At 34.5% G+C, this 21,629-nt stretch overlaps 1 protein-coding gene across 1 annotated transcript; it reads right to left on the minus strand.

Annotated features, from left to right (window-relative positions):
* Nucleotides 1-1,503: 1,503 nt before the first annotated feature.
* Nucleotides 1,504-6,284, minus strand: LOC123547176 (uncharacterized). The gene is made up of 5 exons (XM_045334083.2): nucleotides 5,983-6,284; nucleotides 5,442-5,544; nucleotides 4,340-4,516; nucleotides 2,793-2,967; nucleotides 1,504-2,192 (listed from the first exon to the last, which is right to left on the minus strand). Exons 1-5 carry the CDS (start codon nucleotides 6,103-6,105, stop codon nucleotides 2,045-2,047), a joined length of 726 nt encoding a protein of 241 aa, XP_045190018.2. The 5' UTR covers nucleotides 6,106-6,284; the 3' UTR covers nucleotides 1,504-2,044.
* Nucleotides 6,285-21,629: the final 15,345 nt, after the last annotated feature.

Below are 21,629 nucleotides of genomic sequence, written 5' to 3' on the forward strand. Positions count from 1 at the left end.
AAGGCGATAACGGCTCTTCATTTGTTTTTAATTGAGCTCTATTGTCGTTTTTTATCACCAAATTTTAGCTGAAATTTGTATAGATAGTAATAATGTTAATTTTACGATTAGCAACGACACCCGAAATATTATTCCCTACTTTATTCTATGTGATTTTCACAGAGCTATCACACATAGTTAGACCAATTTTAGAATACACAAATCCGTAGCATATTTTAAAGAATCATCCTTAATCTCGGAATTCTGCAGATATTACACAAAACTGTACAAGTTATCCATACACCCGAACATTGGTACAGAATGAAAAACTCTAAAAGAAAAAAAATAACTTACAAGCAACGAACCCTTTCTTGAACGGTTAGTTTGAAAGCCCGATACTTTTAAGTATGTTAAAAATTCAACTTTACAGTGAACTGCGTAACTCTTAAGTTTAGTTTTATTGAACTCGCATCTACGAATGAAAGAATACCAGTTTGACAAAAGAACCTGAAAAAAATAGATATGTATAGTTCCATCTAATTAGTACGTATTAAGACAATGGTATGAATGGATATTGCTCAAACGGAAATTCCGTTAATTCGAGAAGATTTCAATGGGCAAAATACAGTTTTATTAAATTCAAACCTATGTCCTTTAAAACAAAACTAGTACATTGTAAACATATCGCTATATTTCTGTGTAGAGTCAGTAGGTGATTGACACAAGGACAAGACCGTTCTACCTTATTGGCATTCGCTTTATTTTTTTTTCTGTTTAATATCCTGATGTAGTGACAGTCACAACAAACTTAGTGGTCATTGATCAAGTAATTCATGGCTATAGTTTAGTAGTATCTGTCCTAAATCTCGCGAATGTGTATCCGTGCGTTCGATGCATGAATTTGTTGTACACAATGAGAGGGTCGCAATGGGGTTTGTTTTCACGTATTGATCATGCAATAGAAGGTAACGAAGTATGTTAACCTTTGTGACAAATAAGATGTTTGGCATGTATCAACAACGCCACTTTTCCATCATCGGGTTTAGTTATATGTAATCCGTGGAGCGCATTCAGCCTGAGAGTCGCCTCAATCAGGAAAGAATAATTTCAACGTCGGAGGTCACGGAGTTTGATTGACCAGCTTGTAATGACAGCAGTTTGCGAGGCCAGTTGCTCAGTCAAGTGTGACATACCCATGTTAAGTTAAGAGAAGGAACAATTAATAGATGGTGGCGAATATTGACAGACACAGCTGACATAAAAACATTCAGTCCTATTTAATTCTATTAAATCTTGACCTTGATTTTAGCCTAACACTTACGTAATGGAAAATAAAATATTTTGGGGGAAAATCACACTCGCATCAATTCTGTCAATCTAATCCTCTCCTGTGATTTTCATATACTAGTTCTCAATTTGAAATTATGAGAATTTTATAAGTTTCAAGCAAACTCTGTATTACTTTTTGTTTATTAAAGCTTCAAACATCGTCATAACAATAGGGCTTCACAAAATAAACAAACAACCAAGACAGTAATTTTTATTAATTGTAAAGTTAAAGATCGGCTTACCAACTTTAAAATAAAAATAGATGACAGGCAATAAATGACTGATTCATCAAGAGATCCGAAGAATTAATTAAAATTACACTAATTTACAAAATGTTATATCAATAAAACGCTCGCAGTCTGAACTAAGAAATATCTTGCATGTGAAAATACTTTACTAACATAATACTTATTGTCTCGTTTATCACTTTGCATTTAGGATAACATGTGAAACTAGAATGTCAGGTTTTAAGCTCCAGTTCCCTTTACAAAGGTAACGTTACTGACCGTCGCGCCGCAATGCAATTCTCCAAACATTCAACCTGCCATTAGTTGTTATTCTGTTTTTGTTTGTAAGTTATTCAAAGTTATCATATTATGTAACATACATTTTGTAAAAAAAACAATATATAAATATCTATTTAGCTCACATACACAAACAGTGAAAGTAAAATATTTCCGCTGTGTCCTGCGTGTAGGTCTATTCACAGTCCGCATCTACACGGGACAACATCGCACTAATCGTGACAGCAGCAGAAGTTAGGACCGCAGAAATTCCCAGAACAGCCGTTGTACTTGTATAAATACAATCCCAGAGCGCCATCTTTATCCCTCGGCAAGATCGTGGAACTCCGATGAACATGAAGTGAATTAAAACATGTTTTTCTGCAAAAGAAAAACAGACAAGTTTAATCTTTAAATATCATTAGAATGAAATGCAGGATACGACAATGTAAATTCAATAACTTTCTAAAATAGCATTATACATTTCAGATTCAAAGACAAAAATTAGAAGCAAAGATGATAGTTTCAGTTTCATTTAACTTCGAATGCATTTTCCTGTAAAATATCGCTTGTCCTTAATTTCATAAACTATCAAGTAGATATTCCGTTTGCCGTTAAGAGACATCGTGTTTAATTTTGAAAAAGTTAACAACATGTCACTGCTTTAAATGTCAACCAAGATTAAAAAAAAATCAATATGCTAACTGTATCATACACATTTAATTACATTACGAGTATGATCCATGATCAATGTTTTCAACGGTGGAAAGAATATTCGGTATGGTGGCCCAAAACGGGATAGTTCTTAAGCGGACCACCGCTTTTTGGCATGCAGCTATATGAATGTACGATTGTTGTTTCCTTTAGCTCACCTGAGTGCATAAATGTCTCGTGTAATATAGGTGTATGACTACAAAACTTAGTGGTAAATAACCTTAAAAAGTGATATCTGTTCTCAACTAAGTTAAACAAAACGCATACCCAACATTTTTGCACGTTTCTGCACACGAGACAGAAAGAGCAGAGCATTTTCGTCTAATTGCATACACGTAGTTTCCTCCCGACAGAAGCGCTGTGCAAGTAGATACCGCAATTTGATCTGCGAAGTCATAGGACACGCCAAAATTATCATCCGCTCCGTAGCTTTTGATACAACCTGTAAACGAGTGAAATATCTTCCGCTGTATTTAACATACTGCGTAAGAGAAAAGATTCGTAGTAGAAGTTTTGTTTGAAGATACAATGCCCTTCAAAAGTCTTGAAAAAATGAGAAATCAGCTGCCTTTTATCATAATCAAAAGCCCGTATCATTTATTGTTGTGACAACACAGAAAATACTTTAAACAGCTGATGAGCTATTTATACGACTCACATGTATAAAATAAAAAACATCTTAATACAAACAAAACATATCGGTTTTAATACCCGAAAATTTATGGTTATTTTCTATTTGACTCAATACTTTTGCAGGTAATTTATATGATCGGCATCGGCGTAACCATGCTTTCGAGCTCTTTTTTTCAATGATTTTACAGGCTTTGTTTTACTAATTTTAATGTAACGATTTCATTGCCTGTATTCTTAATGGTTTCCTGTAGTGTTCTGGCCGATTGGCTCACCAGTATAGGGAAGCGAATTATATGCTGAGCTTTTTGTGTAGTTAAGCATTTAGACTTTAGCATATGTTAGGTACTTCTGTATTATGTGTAGGAACTACTGGACAAAAGTATTGATATCCCATCCATATCTAGAACACAGGTACATAGTACGTGGAATTTCAGGGTTGTTTCTTGGGTTTGGCGGAGCAGTGAGGGGTACCCCCTGTCCCATCTTTTAAGCGAATTTCTTATAGTTATCTTAAAGTTCGTGCACCATAATACCCACCGATAATGTATTTTGTCATTTAATTGTTATGGATTGTAAATTGCTTTATCATATGTTTAGTTTTGCAATAGATAAAATTTCGATTTAAGAAACGTCCAATGAACTATTGCACATCAAACTGCATTATGCATTATCCATACACTAAGTCTTCTATTTCACTCGCAATTTCACTGCTCGATTTCATACCCCATGTAGAGTTTACGGTCCAAAATATTTTTGGAGGCATTCCCTGTGTAACAAACCCAGGATATAAGAAATAATACAACATTTTACAAATTTATTTCTCGCAACAATGTATAAAATGATTTTAGGTCCCCATTTTTACTGTTTCTTGCAAATTCTGCATGTATATGAACATGGTATGACTTGATGCGTGCTCAGTTATAATTCGCAAAAAGCTCATACAAGGTGCCTTGTTGTCAAAAATTTAGCATTGTTTCGTAACACTATTTCAAGTAGAAATGTGACATGTTTGGGAAACTACCTTGGCAATGAAGCGGATATTTCGAGGACACAAAACCAACTGTAAGCTCTCCTGTTGTCTTTCCTCTGGACAGGGACGAAATATAAAGTAATATTCACCGCCTCTGGATATTTTACTGTTTCTCAAAGTCCAATAAGTATCTGTAGTGTATAAAACTAACCTGCAAATTGCACGGCATTACATGGTCGTTCTTCCGCCTCTTGCTGTGGTCCCTGCGTTGGAGAATGTGCAATGGTTTTCCTTGATCTACTTTGTACACGTCCTCCGGATTTTCCTGTACAGTTCATATAGCAGTCACTCCAGGGGTTCCAGTCTCCCCAGCGGGGCAACAAGGATACTGAATTGAATATAAATTAACATCAGACGTGGCAAAGTGAAAACATGTTAAATATAAGTTACAAATTTTACATTGGCAAAAGAGAACTTTTGCCAGGAAATGTTAAATCATTGACAGTGGTTGGGGAATAATTTGCATTGATTTTCCAGTATCAATCCACGTAACTGAACCCGAGCGGAAAAATAAAATCTCCGTTTATTGTACTTACAAAACTGAATTCCAAAAATTCATTCCTCCGAGAAATAGCCGGGAATTTTTACCAAAATCACGAAACTGAATGACGTCACAGTATGTTAAATATGTTTGTAAAATATCAGTAACTGTTTACTGCTGCCATTTAAACTTGCACTTTAACTAAGAGGATGTTTACAGTAAAATACCTTAGGATGAGATAATCACCGTGGGAAATTAGATTCAGTCCTATCTCTATATTTTGAGCAAATTAAAACTATGAGGGGAAAACCTGATTTACTGGTACCATATTAATGAAAACTAGATTTGATACCATTTTGACATTACATTGTACTATTATACAGTAGAGTTTTAAGCCTCGATCCTACGTCGCAAGAAACGTTTAGATTTAGGCCTCGACTGGACGTTGCTACATACGTGGAGATTTAGACATCAATTGTACGACGCAATATACGGGGAAGCCTAGGCATTGATTGTGCGATGCGATATTAGGGTCTCAACTGTACAATGCAACATAATTGTGTTGAGATTTAAGTGTAAAGATATTACTATTTCAATGCGACCTGACGGTTTCTTCGTATAAATCAGATCGTCTTGGTTGTCCAGATTTGCTGCACAAATCATAAGTAGAAAGTGTCACTTGCTGTCACAGTGTGCATTAACTGTTGATGTCATTCACATGAAAACCTTAATTATTTTGATGAAATACTATATCTATTTTATCATGCCATACCTCTAAGTTGCTCTTTCAGTTTATCAATCAGGCCACTCTGGCTGTTCAACAAAATCTGCATCGATTCTTGTCTCTCTTCCTGCTTTGTCAGTTTCATCAGTAACTTCATCAACAAATGTCTATGTCGTAATTCTTGCATTTACGAAGGATTTACTATGCATCAAACTGCTGTCCCCTTGTTTGCATTCCATGTTTCTATTTACTTTCATTTAATAAGATATTTGATTTTTGGGGATCAGTATTGGAAGTCAAGCATTTGGCTGACATAAACAGAGCTAGAATTTCGATACATAAAAGGCAGCTATGCTGTGCACGCTACTTTATTAATGGACAGATAAGCATGCTCGACTGTTTATTTGTTGATTTGTTGAGATTACGGTCTGCACTGGACTAAAGAAAAACTTTGAGCGCCCATCACCACACCTGTGAGTATGACCTTTGACTGCTTAATGCATGTCAAAGTAAGCATTTATACAGTTTACAATTGATATAAAGTTTTGTTCTTTCATAAATAATACAACATCTTTTTTTCGGTTCTTACCTTGTAATCGTAATCAAATCTGGAGTAACATCTTGGCTCCTGGCTCGACTCTTCGCTGTCACTTCCAGGTATCTGACAGTTACACGTCATAATCAGTACAATTCTCAACAAAAACGCATTCATTTCTTTGTGATCAAAACAATAAATTCCGCTGTAGTGTAAATGATTTAATGATATGTTTAAGGTTTTGAGCAGTGTTATTGATAAGTGTTACTTATTTTCATTAGACGAAAACAGTCAGACACATCCTTCTCTTATGCGCAAATATAACGTCTTAACAGACGTTATAGTTACCGTGTTTACACTAACTGATTTACATTTAGATAACGCCTAATCTATTTTCACCGGCAGGTGTCAAGAGAGAAATCGATAAAACGTGCATGAATGCAAACATTCAAAACTTGCCAGAAAAAAATAGACATGCCGCTGAGTTAAATTTAGTTGCACAATTTATAAACTGGACTTATTCCAGTATTTTGGGATCCGAGAAAAGTTGAAAACAAAAACAAAGTAATTACTTTATCAAAGGTCAAACGAACACGTGGGGAGGGGCAAGTGGAGGCGAAAAGTGGAAAACTGAAATAAGGTAATTACTATAGCAAAGGTCAAACGAACACGTGGTGAAGGGCAGGTGGAGGAGAAAAGTGGAAAACAGAAACAAGGTAATTACTATAGCAAAGGTCAAACGAACACGTGGTGAGGGGCAACTGGAGGCGAGTCTTAACCTTGACCAGACACGAAAGCCTCAGAAAGTGAAGAAAATTGTTTATTCAATTTCCAGAAAAATGTTGACAAATTCTGGTTGGTGCCATAAACTGGAAATTTACAGAATATTAGATATAGCTTTGGTCCTAAAACTATGTGTGATCTAGTGGATTGACAAAGTAAAGCAATCTGCTGAACAAACATTGTTTGGAGCTGCATTTATTGTCATCCTATAAAAAGTTATTAATGTGGGTCTATGTACGGGATATGATACAGGTTTGTACATACTGACAGAAAAAACTGACTTCAAGGATACTGTAAGGCCACACCAAATTAAAAAGTTGTTCATCGGATTTTTTTGAAAAATTTGAGGCGGCGGGCGGAACATTTTTTTTTTATTTTTGTTTGAATTTTGAGAACATCAGGAGCGAGCGAAGAGCGAAGAAATATGTTTGTCTTGATTTGACTCTCGATTGACTAATAAAAACCTTAAAATAGAATGTACAGTCCTTTTGCATTAAAAATAATTCACCTGGGATTGAAAATATTTGACCTGCAGATGCCCAACAAAGCAAACTCAAAAGGTAATAACATTTGCATACAGTACAATGTAATCAAACAATGTATGCTTTTGAAAATGCTATTAGAAAATATGTCATACAAAAATGCACTATAACCTTAAACCATAATCATGACATAGATATGTGACTTGAATATTTACCCATATGAAAATGTAACATTTTTAGCTCGACTTTTTGAAGTTTTTGATCAAATATCTCTGATACTATTAAAGCTTTTTACCATAGAATAGTTTTGTTTAAGTTTTATATAACGTTCAATAGCTCTGTTACTTTCAAAGCTTTTGACTATTATGCCACTATCACTGGCAAAGCTCTAATTCAGAGTAAAACATTTAGAAAAGTTGAGTGTGCTATCTTACGGACAGCTCTCTCTTGTTCTAACTTTAAACTTTCTTAACAGATTTATCATAAAATGTGTTGATACAAAGTCTCAATTAAAGTCTGAAATGGATATTAATGTGGATTAACATTATTCTACTCGAGGATTGGAAAATTTAAAAATCTAAACTGGTCTGAACACAACTCATAATGTAAATTCCTTACCCTACCCACTTCCGTATACTAATAATGCTGATTGTGTGGACAGGAAAAACAGAAAACATGAAAGTGGCATGCATCAATACGTATTTACTCTTACCTTAATGCAACTAAATATAAACATTATGATATATTTTAGACGATGTGTGCGTAGTATTATATATTCTGATTAAAGTCCATTTAGAACAATCTGGGACTGGAATTATAATTGACATTTTTGGACATCTTTTGTTTTTATTCAATATAAATTTATCATACATTCCTCTATCATATGCCAAAAATTGAATTTAAAAGTTCAAATATAAGACTTTTAGTTGGTAAATTTCCAGGATAAACAGTAAATATTGGACATATGTTTACAATAACACCAAAAGAATACTCCGGCTATAAATTTATACAAGGTATTTTTGTGAAGAAGTTTTAATAATGTTCAAACTGTTGACCTATTAATACATGGAACTGAAGAATGAAGTAGTCTGATTCGATGGCGGAAAAATAAAGGAAGTTCAGTCTTTGAGGAAGGAGTAGTCTGAGGATAAAGTCCATCTTCTACAGCACCTTACTTCCTTTGCTATCTTTTGCAGGTCGGACTGCAAGCCTGACCTTTCCAGACAAAGGTCTTTGTTTGCTTTGTCTTTTACGTTTGGGGTTTCCATTTCCTTTATCTTGACCTTTAGCCCGTGGCTTCTTCTTACCATTTACGCCTCTATCTTTGCCACTAGGATTACCCAATGTCTCGGGTACATTTTTGCCATGTAATCCACCTAATAAAGCTGCTTCCTCTGGGCTTTCAATAACACCTAGAGCCGTTAGAGTGTTTATATCCTGACTAGCTCTTTTACGTTCATTAGCGTTCATGGGAAAACCATTGTTTGGCAGACCAAAATTGCCGAAGCCATACCCTTGTCCAAAAAATGTTTGTAATGCCAGTATTTCATTGAAATCTAAAATAGAAATAAAACATTTTGATTAAATACCTTAAAGATTATCATAGACAGCATTACTATCATCAGCATAATGTTAATTAGCACCATGCTCTCCATTCTTATAGTTATCATCATTTCATCATTATTATTCTATTTATCGTTTATCTAGCTATGGTCGTCATCATCATTTCATCATTATCATTCTGTTTTCGTTTATCTAGTTATAATCGTCATCATCATTTTGTCATTATTATTCTTTTTTTCGTTTATCTAGTTATAATCGTCATCATCATTTCATCATTATAATTCTTTATTTTCGTTTATCTAGTTATAATCGTTATCATCATTTTATCATTACTATTCTTTTTATCGTTTATCTAGTAATCATCGCAATCATAATGAAATTTCATTTGTATCATTTGTAACTTTATAAAAGAAGCTATGCTTCAACGCAACAATACCCTGTCAAATATTACTGTTTTTCAGTAGAAGTATTGTTATTTATGTGTACATGTATATATTGTTATGCATTTGTAAAATTATCTCTTTACCATATTTCTATTACAATGTAATGGCCAAAGGCAGGTAATTTGCTGATTTGCGAATAAAATTTGAACTATGAACATCAAGTTATCATCGTCATCATCATTAAGGGGACGCGTACTGATACATTCACAGTTCACGCAGAAATTAGGAAGGGGTGCATATTTAAGAAATTGATGGTGGGACGATAAAAAACATATTCCTAAATTCATATATTACTGATGGTCACCTGTAATATTCAGTACTTTGTGACAAGGATGTGGTACTATGAATGTAATAAGGAAACAGATGTCTTTGTGAAAGTACATTCAACACAAAATATTAAGCTTTTGTATAGGGAAAAACAGGTGTTTTATTATACCAGTGTAATAAATAAATGTTGTAGGGATGAGTTTTTCCAGGTCACCAGGATTGCTTAAACATGTAAAAATTTAACGCCCGTCAATTCACTTTTGGATGGACGCCATCTTTCTCATTGATAAAAAAATGTAAACAAAAAAATCAGAGTTGGATTAGCATTGCAAGGGTATAACATGACATTCTACGCTATGAATACCTTAGTACAGATATCTAAGATGCTACACCGGTCAGGTGTGTTAAATGCATAACGTCGATCACCTGAAATTGATCTTGAAAAAGTGGTTTACTTTTGTTAATACATATGTTACTATATATAGTAACAAAAATGAATGTGTTTTCAGCAGATTATTGCTTTCACGCACTGATTATCACTTATCGGCCCGGGCCGAAAACTCATAATCATAATCCGCCTGGTAAACACGTGCGCGTGAAACCAATGTCTACATGAAACGTCATCATGGTTCAACATGGCGGCCGAGCCGACGTTGGAGTCGTTATTGCACGTCATAATTGTTTGTCACTGGTCTACACGCTAAACTGTTGTTTATCGCAGAATTACAATGCTTGGTTTTCAGTAATAAAACAGGACATGCTCATATTTACATTGGAGCTAGAATTCCGAGCAACAGTGTTCGAGTATGTGGCGTAAAACAGCATGATTTGCAACACACATTTTCAAAATTTCGACAATGTTGCAGGTTTCTTCTCAGTGAAAATGTTATGACTTAGATCTACTGCTAAAAAAACTGCAGTTTTTTTCATGGAATGGCTCATATTACGCTCAAATTATGTGTTGTTCCGCATTTTTAGAATGGCGAACCATAGGTAGATAACTAAGAATTTACTGCGCTCCTTACCGTCAAGAAAGTCTGTAATTTGTCTAAATGTGCAACAATAAGTTAGTGCACTCACTTATATTTTCCTAATATTGACCCTATATTGCTTCCGGGAACGACTAAACATAGACTTTGAGACAAAAGTACCCCCAGACTATTTAGCCATTGAAAACTAGCGACAGAAGTTGTAATTTTACTCCCCTTGAGTAGTGCAACAAAACATAATATAATAATTATTATGTATTAAAGACATTAATAAAGCTAAAGCCCTTGGGCCATTATTCGTTTTCCGGGCCGATTATCACCTCCCGGCCCGGCTCTGTCGTGCATTAACCTCTAATTTATTTACATGAGTTTTAATTTTACGGTAACGGTAACTCTAATAATCTACGAGAGACAACTTAAGTGTCAGCACGTGTATGCTTTTTTTCCAAAAAGTGTCGATGTTTATAATTTCTTATCAATTAACGAATCCTATTCAGAAAATTCGTCTTAAATATCTGAAAATTATTAATTTCTATAGACATTTATCAAAAAATATTAGTTACAGTGGACTATTTTGCGAATCGAACTAATTTCTGCTTTCAGTTGTGAGGCACTTCCGTTATACTTTTGACAACAATAACAAACACAAAATGAATTAATAAAGTCACATATAAACCGACTGCTACTCAAATCAGTGTTAGTGTAGTAGTTATTACAACATCATACTCATGTTGTTCATTACGTTATGAGATATTTTTTTTCTTGAACTGCATTATCAACTAATTAGATTTAGATGATGTTGCATTTACAACTTGTCTGACCTCATTTTTACGTGAATGATAGCTACTCTCGTGCAACTCGTGCAAACAGAGTGAAGAAAAGTATGGTGGAGAATTCAAGGACAGATTAAATATGGCATAAAAGTGATGATAATAGTATACATGTATAATCATCAAGGTTTGATCATTGACATTCCTGCTGTATATTAAATTTGTAAGTTTTGTGAATGAGTTTTGGAGATTACTTTTGCACATATACACATCGATTTTTTGACCTCTCAACCAAATTGCATAGCATATTTTAAGGATCTTTGTCACAATACATTTTTCAGAAGTATAATGAATGTGTTTTGATATTTATGTGCAATGAAGTTCATGAATAACAAGTTGAAAATTAATAATGGACCCATTTCTAGGACCTTATTGCAAACCATTCGACTTCTGTAACAATAAATGTTTAATGTATTAAGGGGAATATACTCTTTTAGTTTTGGAATATGGCCTTTGTTGACCACCGTATCTTTTCATATGCCTTACTTTGTATACAAACTAAATACTGTTTTTATCTTACATATGCAAAATTAAAATACAGACGGTGAACTTATTTCACTTTTTTCTTTAAATTAGAATCTGTAGGATATTGATAAATGTTTGGACAAGATAAAGCGCTATTATTTCCGCACAAAATTTATGATTTGCTGAATTTGAATGTACACAATAAGTCGTATGTAATATAACAATAACTTCCTTGTTTGAGTTTTTTTTTCATTTTTATTTTAGTGAGCAATCCTTTGTGTACTGATAACAGTTGAAACAGTATCCATTTCAAAGAAGGCTTATTCTACCTGAATATGAAATTTTCTGACCCTAATTCAGATGCATAAATGCATAGGTCAGCCTAAATATAGACTTTCCGGAAATCCACGAAAATGTACAAATGCCAATTTTCCCGTGGCGTGGCTCAATTTTTATTATCATTTCTGCATCCATTGCCAATACCACTATGATATAATTACAACTTCAGCTTCTTCTACTGTTACCTCGACTTGCTGAAATGAAAACCCACATGCTCAGGTCACTTGTTCAAACCCGGTGGCGACATACATTTGTAGCAATCTTTCGTCATCCAGAGCTGTTTCAAGTTGGTTGACAAATAGGAAGTTGCTATGAAATGGGACAAATTATATACAACTTGTCATGGACGGAGTCGTTAGCCTTAAGTCTAGGAGAGCCCGACCTTGTGCTGCGAGCTAATGTCTATGCGATTTTAAGAAAATACACCTTATTTTCTAGTTACCCTCACCCCACTGAGCCCGCCTGTGAGGTAATAGGCCTTCTTTCATTATAATCCCGCCGTGAAATAGTGGAGTCTGTGCGTTCGTGTAGTTATATATTTATATAGGTTTTTGTCTTTGGCATAACTTGCCCATGCATAGTCAGATTTTCAAATTATTTGGTACAAATGATCAGCATGGATAGAAGGTGTGTTGCGATCATAATCCTTGTTGCTATATCCAAGATCAAGGTCACAGCTTTGAGCTTAGATTTGTTTTGTTATTTTGTTGTAATATATAGTATTCGCAACTTGACCGCGATGGTTGACCTTAGGCTGATTATTCATATCGATTATTTCATTAGTATGAATAAGGGGTGCTTAGGGTATCCATGTATATTTATATGCAGTAAGTTTGTATACAATGCACTCCTTTTCAATAATAGGTTGTGCCTTATTATGTATTATAATACAAAGGTCAACCATCGGGGTCAAGTTGCGTCCACTATACTCGTTTGTGCCCGGATCATAACTCGCTTTAGTCAGATTTCCAAATACTCTGGTACAAATTACCACCATTTATTGACAATCTGTATTGATAATTTTACACCTATTATTGCAAACGTCTCAAATTTTGGCATCCTGTAGAATGGTTTTGATGAATATTATGGTTGTTTGTATTTAGGTAATACAGTTTAGGGCAGTTAATCTTATCATTGATCCTAGAACGAACCAGTCCAAGATGATGATGATGATGATTATCATTGTGATGATGATGTTGATAATGATGATAAAAATATTAATAATATCAAAATCAGTACAACAGTATCTTTATGTTAGTAACCGACAACTTCCCAGCTTGAAACAGCACAGAGTGGCGAAAATCGCAACAGATACGAGTAGTTTTCACCCGGTCTGGAACGTGTGTCCTTCAACACTCTAGTCGATGGTTAGTTCTTCCCATTATTTTCAATTGAAGTTATATCCTGGCTCATATACGAGTTTACTCTCATACGTTCGTTTACGGGTCTGGTAAAACGCACCGATACACGTAAGGTTTCGTAATCTGCAAAACTATCCACTGCACCACCCTTACCGATGGAGTTACTCATGCCGCTCCTATAGAATAAGCGTGTTTCCATACGAATGCAGACACCTGGCAAGAAAACTCTCTTAGTAAATATTATCCAATAAAGTTCACGTCAGGGTTTTAAATGGAACACAATTATTTCATTTGATGTATCCATTGTCGTCAGTATAAGCTTTTTTTTATGTTAAAAGCAATGCGCATTGACAAAGATAAACAAAACGAAAACGAAAACCCTATCTTGCAGCGAATCCGCGGACGCCGACGACATCAGGATCAGAACAATAGCCATGAGCAGTCTTCGAAAAGTCAAGCTAGTCACTATCTTTAAGTATACATAAATGTATATATACCCGGTGTTTAGCTTTTACAAGACTTTCTATGTTAGATGAGACTGCCTTGATCTTGATTTTAGTGCATTTTATTTGTTTTTGAAGCGATACAACCAGCGAATTGGTTTATAAAAGTTGAACAGGGATTGCATGTGGTGTGCATCTTCCCCTTTAATCATACATATTCATATACATGCATTCATGCATCTAGTAAAAATGAAATCTTACAAAACAAAGCCGATATGTGAAATTTATAAGTGATATGTATGATCAGACCAGTCATGATAACGATATCCTTGTCAAGTTAAATTGCCAGATAACAAAACCAGTAACAAGATATTAACCTAACCGGAAATATCCCTCTAATCAACAAGAGGGCCATCATAGCCCACTATCGCTCACTTGAGTAATACTACACTTTACATGTTATTAAATGTGCGATTTTTGCCATTTTAGGGGCCATAACTCGAAGACAAATAGCGAGATATGGCTACTCTTCGAAGAAAAAAGCAAGATCTTAATGATATATAATTTCAATGCAAGTTTGGTCAAAATAAAACAAAAAATGTGACCTCTGTCATGTTCACAATGCTAAAATTAGAACATTTTGTCATTTTAGGGGCCAAAAGTCCAGCACATATGTTGCTATATAGCTGGTTTTCGTAGGGAACCGAGATGTTATAGATATTTAACTTCTATACAAGTTTGGTCAAAATGAAATAATTAATATGGTCTCTATTGTGTCCAAAAGACTAAAATAAGCAAATTTTGCCATTTCAGCCATAACTCCGAGACAAATAACGCGATATGGCTATTTCAAAAGGAAGTGAGATCCTATATAAGTTTAATAAAAATCAAATAATAAGTAGTCTCCATTGTGTTGACAAGGATAAAAATCATTCTTTTTTTGCCAGTTCAGGTACTCCAAGTCAACTGGTGCAATACGGTTGTTTATGAAATAACCGAGATCTTATATATATATTGTTGTGTGCAAGTTGTGTCAAAATAACGAAAAATGTGGTCTTTATCGCGTTCACAAGGCTAAAATCAGTAATTATTGCCATCTCTGGGGCCATAACTCCAAGACGAATAAGGTGATATGGCTGGATTTCGAAAGGAACCGAGATACCATAGATATATATAAGTTCTTTGCAAGTTTTGTCAAAATCAAATAATAAATTTTGCCTATGTCGTATTCACAAGAAAAATGCGAACGGACGGACGGTCGGACGACGGACGACGTACAAAGGATGATCACAATAGCTTACTTTGTCACTTCGTACAAGTGAGCTAAAACATGTTACAAATGTGTTTCAGATGTAAAAATGCACTTTTTTGTTCAGTTTTCCGATTGAAAATGACATGTGACAAATGTGATCAGATGTCACATCAAAACTCGGCATCGATCACATTCGTCTAAAAATTGTTACATATGTGCTTGATTTCTGTTACATATGCGATCTCATTTGTAACACCTGTTACATATGCGATCGCATTTGTAACACCTGTTACAAATGCGATCTGTTACGAATGTTGTCCTACAGCGCGACGTCCGGTGATGGTGTTGCGCGTAAAAATAGACGAAATTGAGGTATATGAAGTCATAATTTTGCTTAGTATGAGAATAATTTTTCTCGTAAAAAGGAAAATGCTATTCGACAAATACATGTATGATAATACATCATATACGTAAATATCTGGTTTGTGATTTATGATTCGGCTCTATTATCACAACAACTCTGGCGACACGAAGCGTGAAAAAAGTATGAAATCAACAAAAATGGCAGTTTCTGACCTCATATGCCTTATCGGAGGACATCTGATGCTATTTATGGTAACTCAACTGTTATGAAGTAACGGATATCAAAATACGTTGCATCAAATCCTGCTTACGGAGACATAATTGACAAAATATCATCGGGAATGGGGTTGCGCACCGGGAATGGAGTTCATATACATCATAATGTATACAATGTATACGCTCAACTCCATTCCCGGGGTGTAACCCCATTCCCGATTTTTCTTCTTTTTTTCTTCTTTTTTTTTTGCCAATCTATCATCCAAAAGCAACATTCATATAAGTGTATGTAATACTCATGACTGTTATAAACGTGTTTGGTCATTAGAAGCGTCACATTTCCATAAAGAAGGAGCAAAAGTTTCCAAACTTTTTTGACAGATCGAGCTAGCCGAGTTATCATGATATCAGGGCTGATTCTTAAATTAATAATTTGGTATTTCAAAGTTATGATCTTTATTCGTTTTTGTGTCGAATAGTATTTTGCTTTTTTCGTAAATGTGTCATTATTCACAAAAACAAAAACCCACCTACCTCGATTTTGTATATATTGATGCGCAACACCAGCACCGGAAGTCGCGCAACCCATTTTAAGTGGGAATTGGATTGCGCGTTTACCACCCGTGAACAGTTATTGTCCTTAAGTATTGACCTGGCACTCATTAATCTTCGCCAATATTTTCGGGCGTTTACGTTAATTTACGCAATATGTTAATATGAATTAAGGCACCGCCTAGCATTGGGGATTTATCTTTTATATATCCGCTTAGAAAGAAATATTCAACGCTCAAGAAAGTGAAACTTTGCTCTAAACTGTAGTTTACATTTAGTGTCATCATACCTCTTACAGCGAATATCATACTTTGCAAAATTTACGGAAGCCATGCCGGTGACGTCATTCAGCGTTCTCGCACTAGCTTTTAGAATTTTGTTTTGTTTGTTTGCACTCCACGCAGAAACTTGACGGTCTTTACACTTCCTTACTGTTTTAAAAGTGCTTTTCAGTTGCATGTACAGTTTTCATTACGAAAAAGAAGTAAAATAATCATGTTAGCGCGGTTTACGAGTTTCTATGACTGATTCGGGGTGTTCGGATGTTCATAAAAACAACCAGTCAGCGGATTTTACATAAACCGGAACCGGAAAACATCGAAAAAATTGCCTCAGTATATGCAAACAGCAAAGACGAATATCTATATACGAACGTTACCGTCTTGGGGATTTTCATCCCCGGCGCTTCGCGCCGGTGATAAATCCCCTATTATTAAATGTTAAATTTTGTAAAATGCCTTAAATTTCAGACATTATACAAAATGCCTAAATTCAGAAAATGCCTGTAACATATATAAGCAGTCTGCGTTAGAGTTTTAATTGTTTTTTTTTTTAAAGCTGAATTTTATGTTCTACCTAACACACATTCTGAACAGACGCATGCACATGTGATCACAGGTAAATCAGTCAGGTGGACATCATTAACAACAGATATTGAAGACCGATTTTAATAATAATAAATAACGTTTTCATAAATTATAAGTAGGTTATATCAAGTTTTATACCTGACTTTTAAATCGTTTATTTACTTGTTCAACTATAAGGGTAATATATGGCAAAATACATAGATTAAGATAATTTTAGTTATTTTCTGAAGAATTTATATCACATTATACCGTGTAAATAACGCAATAAGATTATAATTTTTTTTTTACTGACTGAAATGTAGTCGAGGATCATTGGATTATTTCATTTTACTTAAGAAATAATAGATATGTCCCTATATTTTATCAGTTAATAAAATATGGGCAGGAGTTCGGATGCGTAATAATTAAATCACGAGTGCGTAGCACGAGTGATTTAATATTCGCATCTGAACGACTGCCCATATTTTATTAACTGATAAAATTATTGGAACATATTTATTATTTCGATTCTAACCACGCAAATTCTTCGCATTTTACAGCACTACATTTTAGCCCGATACGTCATTCGGCTGGCCATATGCTATTATAAAAACCTCCCCACGAATGGAAAGCGTTGCATAAAACGGATATTTAGTAAATTCTAATTAAAGTATAATTAAGTAGTTACTGCTGTGAAAATGTTATTTTCAATAACATCAAAGTCAGAAGTAAATACTTCATTCAAAATTTATATATGCAGTTTCTAAAAATAGTACAAGTCAGCACTGAAACATACACGCCAAAACATTGCGGCATATAAACACGTAAACACTCGAGTCTGGAAGATTGGAACATGAATTATAATTTATTTACTGTCAAAGTAGAATCCAGTTGACATTTGTGGTGCCTACAACGCAGAAATTGTAAACTACGCACACGACAAGATATATTTGCATATATGTTGAAGTTGAAACTTACCGGGCTAAAACACTTTCTTACGCAAGTTACGGTAAAAATATAAACAAATAAATTCATCAGTAAAAAATTGCATGTTTCAGAAAAGTAATTACTACTACTTAGCACTGAAAAAGTCGAGTATTTAGTCGGCATATAACGGAAGCAGAGTAGAATCTCACAGTCATGTTACAATCGTAGGGTCGAATGGAACAGCTATATTTTATCGTAGATTCATGTATAGGCGATTTCGTTATATGTTTATATAGCAACTGCTGCGGATCGTGTTTGAATTAGTGGTAGCTTTCCTGTTCATATATAAATAAAATAGAAGTTTTAGTTGCCTCTTACCTAATCCAAAAATAATAGCATTCGTAAACATATTTTCATTTATTTGCTGCTGTGTTCTGTTGTATAAAGGATGTGGCCTTCCGTATCTTAGCCAAGCGCCACTGGAAACCAACAGATGAAGTAAAAAGCACGAATACAGTTCAAGTTTCATAACTGTCCTAGATGATTTAATCCAGCTGTGTTGTATAACCTAATACACTACGCAGAGGACTTGAAAATATTTCAGCGCCAAATCTGTTGATATGTCTTCTTCTAATTCGAGCCTGACTTAAATAGTCTGCGGTGATGGAATAATTACGAAATATTTTTCCAAACACGTTTGTTAATAAATTGTTAATAAATCCTGTACCATGAATTATTCCGCACATGCGTAATAAGAAGAGTTATAATTTAGAAATATGATTAACAATAGTTTTGATCTGATTGGGTGGGATAATATGTAAATATTGAATATAAGTTTATTACTTATTCGTCGTTTATGCAAGATCTTTTTTATGCAAGAAGACAAGTGCAGCGAATATATAACTGTAACTTCCGCCGAATTTTATTGATAATTGCTGTCAACCTGTTAAAATATAATGCTAAATATCAGGAACAATCCGCATTGAACGTTTTTAAAAGACATTAAAGAGGCACCACAAAATAATTGTATTCTTTTGTGTTTCCATGATGGTAATTATACATGCTTTGCACGAAGAAAATGAGAAATAACAAGTACTAGATCTAGTTACAAATTGACAGTGACATATATTAGGCCAAGACAACGTGTGTAATGTCTTAACACTTTATTGAATAACTGTAGCAATATGTACAGAAATCAGTGTATTTAGTGAAATTTCGATCACATTTTGTTTCTACAGTGTAAAATAGTTATTCATCTATGTTTTTGAAACTATGCTGGAAAGAGAGTGACTGAATAAGTTTGCAGATGAAGTTGTCAAAACACATTTATTCAGGAATGGCCTAAATTGTCCACCTGAAAACTTGTAGTATAACTGTATATTACCTGTATTTCAAAAATGATTTTCATGAAGTTTTTGTGAGTGAAAAAAGTAGGTCACTAGGTCGTGGTGGGTCTTTAAGTACCATTTATCAGCAACAGTTTAAAAAAAGATACTGGCTAGTTAGCCAATTACTAAACACTAGAAAACAGAAAGTATATCCAGTCAGGAAAATACACACTCTAACACTTCGCCATTATCATGCTGGACAAGATTGATGCTGCCTTTGCGACCATCCATGCAGTCTGAACATGATCTACACTGTTCACCAGTGCAGTCAATATCATTTTGGTAAGCACCCCATGGTACCGTCCAAATTGAAAGATGAATAAATTCATTACAATTGAAATTCACCAGGGTAAGTGTTACAACTGCTCAGTGTTACTTAGGTATTGTAATTTTTATTAAAGACATACAAGTATCAAACACTTGATATATCATTTTGACAATTTCTACAGACGGTTAGTAATTTTGGCTAAGACACATTTTCTGGCGATTTCCTTTATTGTCCGGATAAAGAATATATAAAGTATGCTTTAATATAGTAAGCATATATATATAATGACTACTTTCGTGCTGAGCCCTCTAGGTGTCAATTAAATGACAAGGGTTGCAAGCCCTCAAAGCAAGCATGCAATATGTTTTTGAATAAATTAAGATGTATTTAAATTTGAACTCTGTTAAGTAAATAGGTATTTATTCTCGAATGACCGGTTCGCTACTCTTGACAACTCTGGTTATCTAGAAAAAAACTTGAAAACATAACATTTGTAGCCTATCCAAAATGCAGCTACGTAGTGAAAACGTAAAATGAGCCGCGTCATGAGAAAACCAACATAGTGCGTTTGCAACCAGCATAGATCCAGACCAGCCTGCGCATCCGCGCAGTCTGGTCAGGATCCATGCTGTTCGCAAATGGTTTCTTTCATTGCGGTAGGCTTTGAAAGCGAACAACATTGACCCTGGCCAGACTGCGTGGATGTCGGTTTTCCTATGGTGCGGCTCAAATAGTTAGCTAGATATAAAACATAAAAAACATAAAAAATGCTTGAGATCTGATCCGCTCCATCTAAGCACTTGTTCTTTTCGTACTAATAATATTTGCATCGATTTTAGTAAATTGCTTTTAAATGTGTATAGACGGATACAAACAGTCAGCTATATGTCACTAGCATGTATTTGATTGTCGTTAGTAGTAAAGGGGGGCGATATGGGGACCTCCCAGGGGGGGCGATATGGGGACCTCCCAGGGGGGGCGATATGGGGACCTCTATTAGAAACTTATAGTCCATTTTTCAGTAGGTGATAAGGTTGATTCATATATGTCTAAGGGTTTTTTATACATTTTTACAAACTTTTCATTTCACTAACTACTACTACAACTACTTACAAATATTTATTTGTATAAAATCTCAGACCCTTACTTAATAAAACCCAATATCCCCCTTGATAAAAAAACCAGGCCCACGGTTTTATTTTAATGGCATATTTACTACCCCTTACGGGGGAAAAAAGGTTAAAAACCCACAATATGTGTGAAACCCGTTTTTTTATTTTTTTAACAGAACTAAACAAGTAACAATGAACAGAAAATTTAAAAATTTAAAGGGGTACAAGAAATTCATGTTTTAAAAACATAAAATTTTTAAAACATATGCAAAGAGGGGGGATTACATTGATCACGTACAACATTGACAGTGTTTCAATTTAGGTAATTTTCTAGTTTTTTTGGGGATAGATGCCCCATTTTAATTTTTTTAAACCTTTCACCTCCGTCTTTGCCCTTTGATGATAATTTTTTAGGTTTTTGCTCAAAAATTTAATAGTTAAAATTGATTTAAAGGGGTCAAAAACCTCTGTTTAAAGAACGTCAAGGAAAATTATGCAGAAAAAACCCCAAAAAAAATAAATTTAATTTCCACTTTGAAGTCGACAGTATTCTGGTCCTTCCAGCGTTAGTCCCCAAAAAGGGGGTTTTATGTTTTCCCTTTCCAAAGGTGGTAACCATAACGAATCAAAGTAAGGGCTTTATTTTTTTTAAAAAAATAAAACCCAAACCCAATGTTCTCCAGGTTGATCTGAATAATTTTGGGGTTAACAATATAATTTGGTGTATGAGTGGGCCCTTTCTTTCGGGAAAAAATGATCCTTGGGACAGACTTACCATTGAGCGAACGCAATAGAAAAGTTTTGCCCCAGTTT

The sequence above is a fragment of the Mercenaria mercenaria genome, chromosome 9 (assembly GCF_021730395.1).
Source record: "Mercenaria mercenaria strain notata chromosome 9, MADL_Memer_1, whole genome shotgun sequence".
Classification (NCBI taxonomy): Eukaryota; Metazoa; Mollusca; class Bivalvia; order Venerida; family Veneridae; genus Mercenaria; species Mercenaria mercenaria.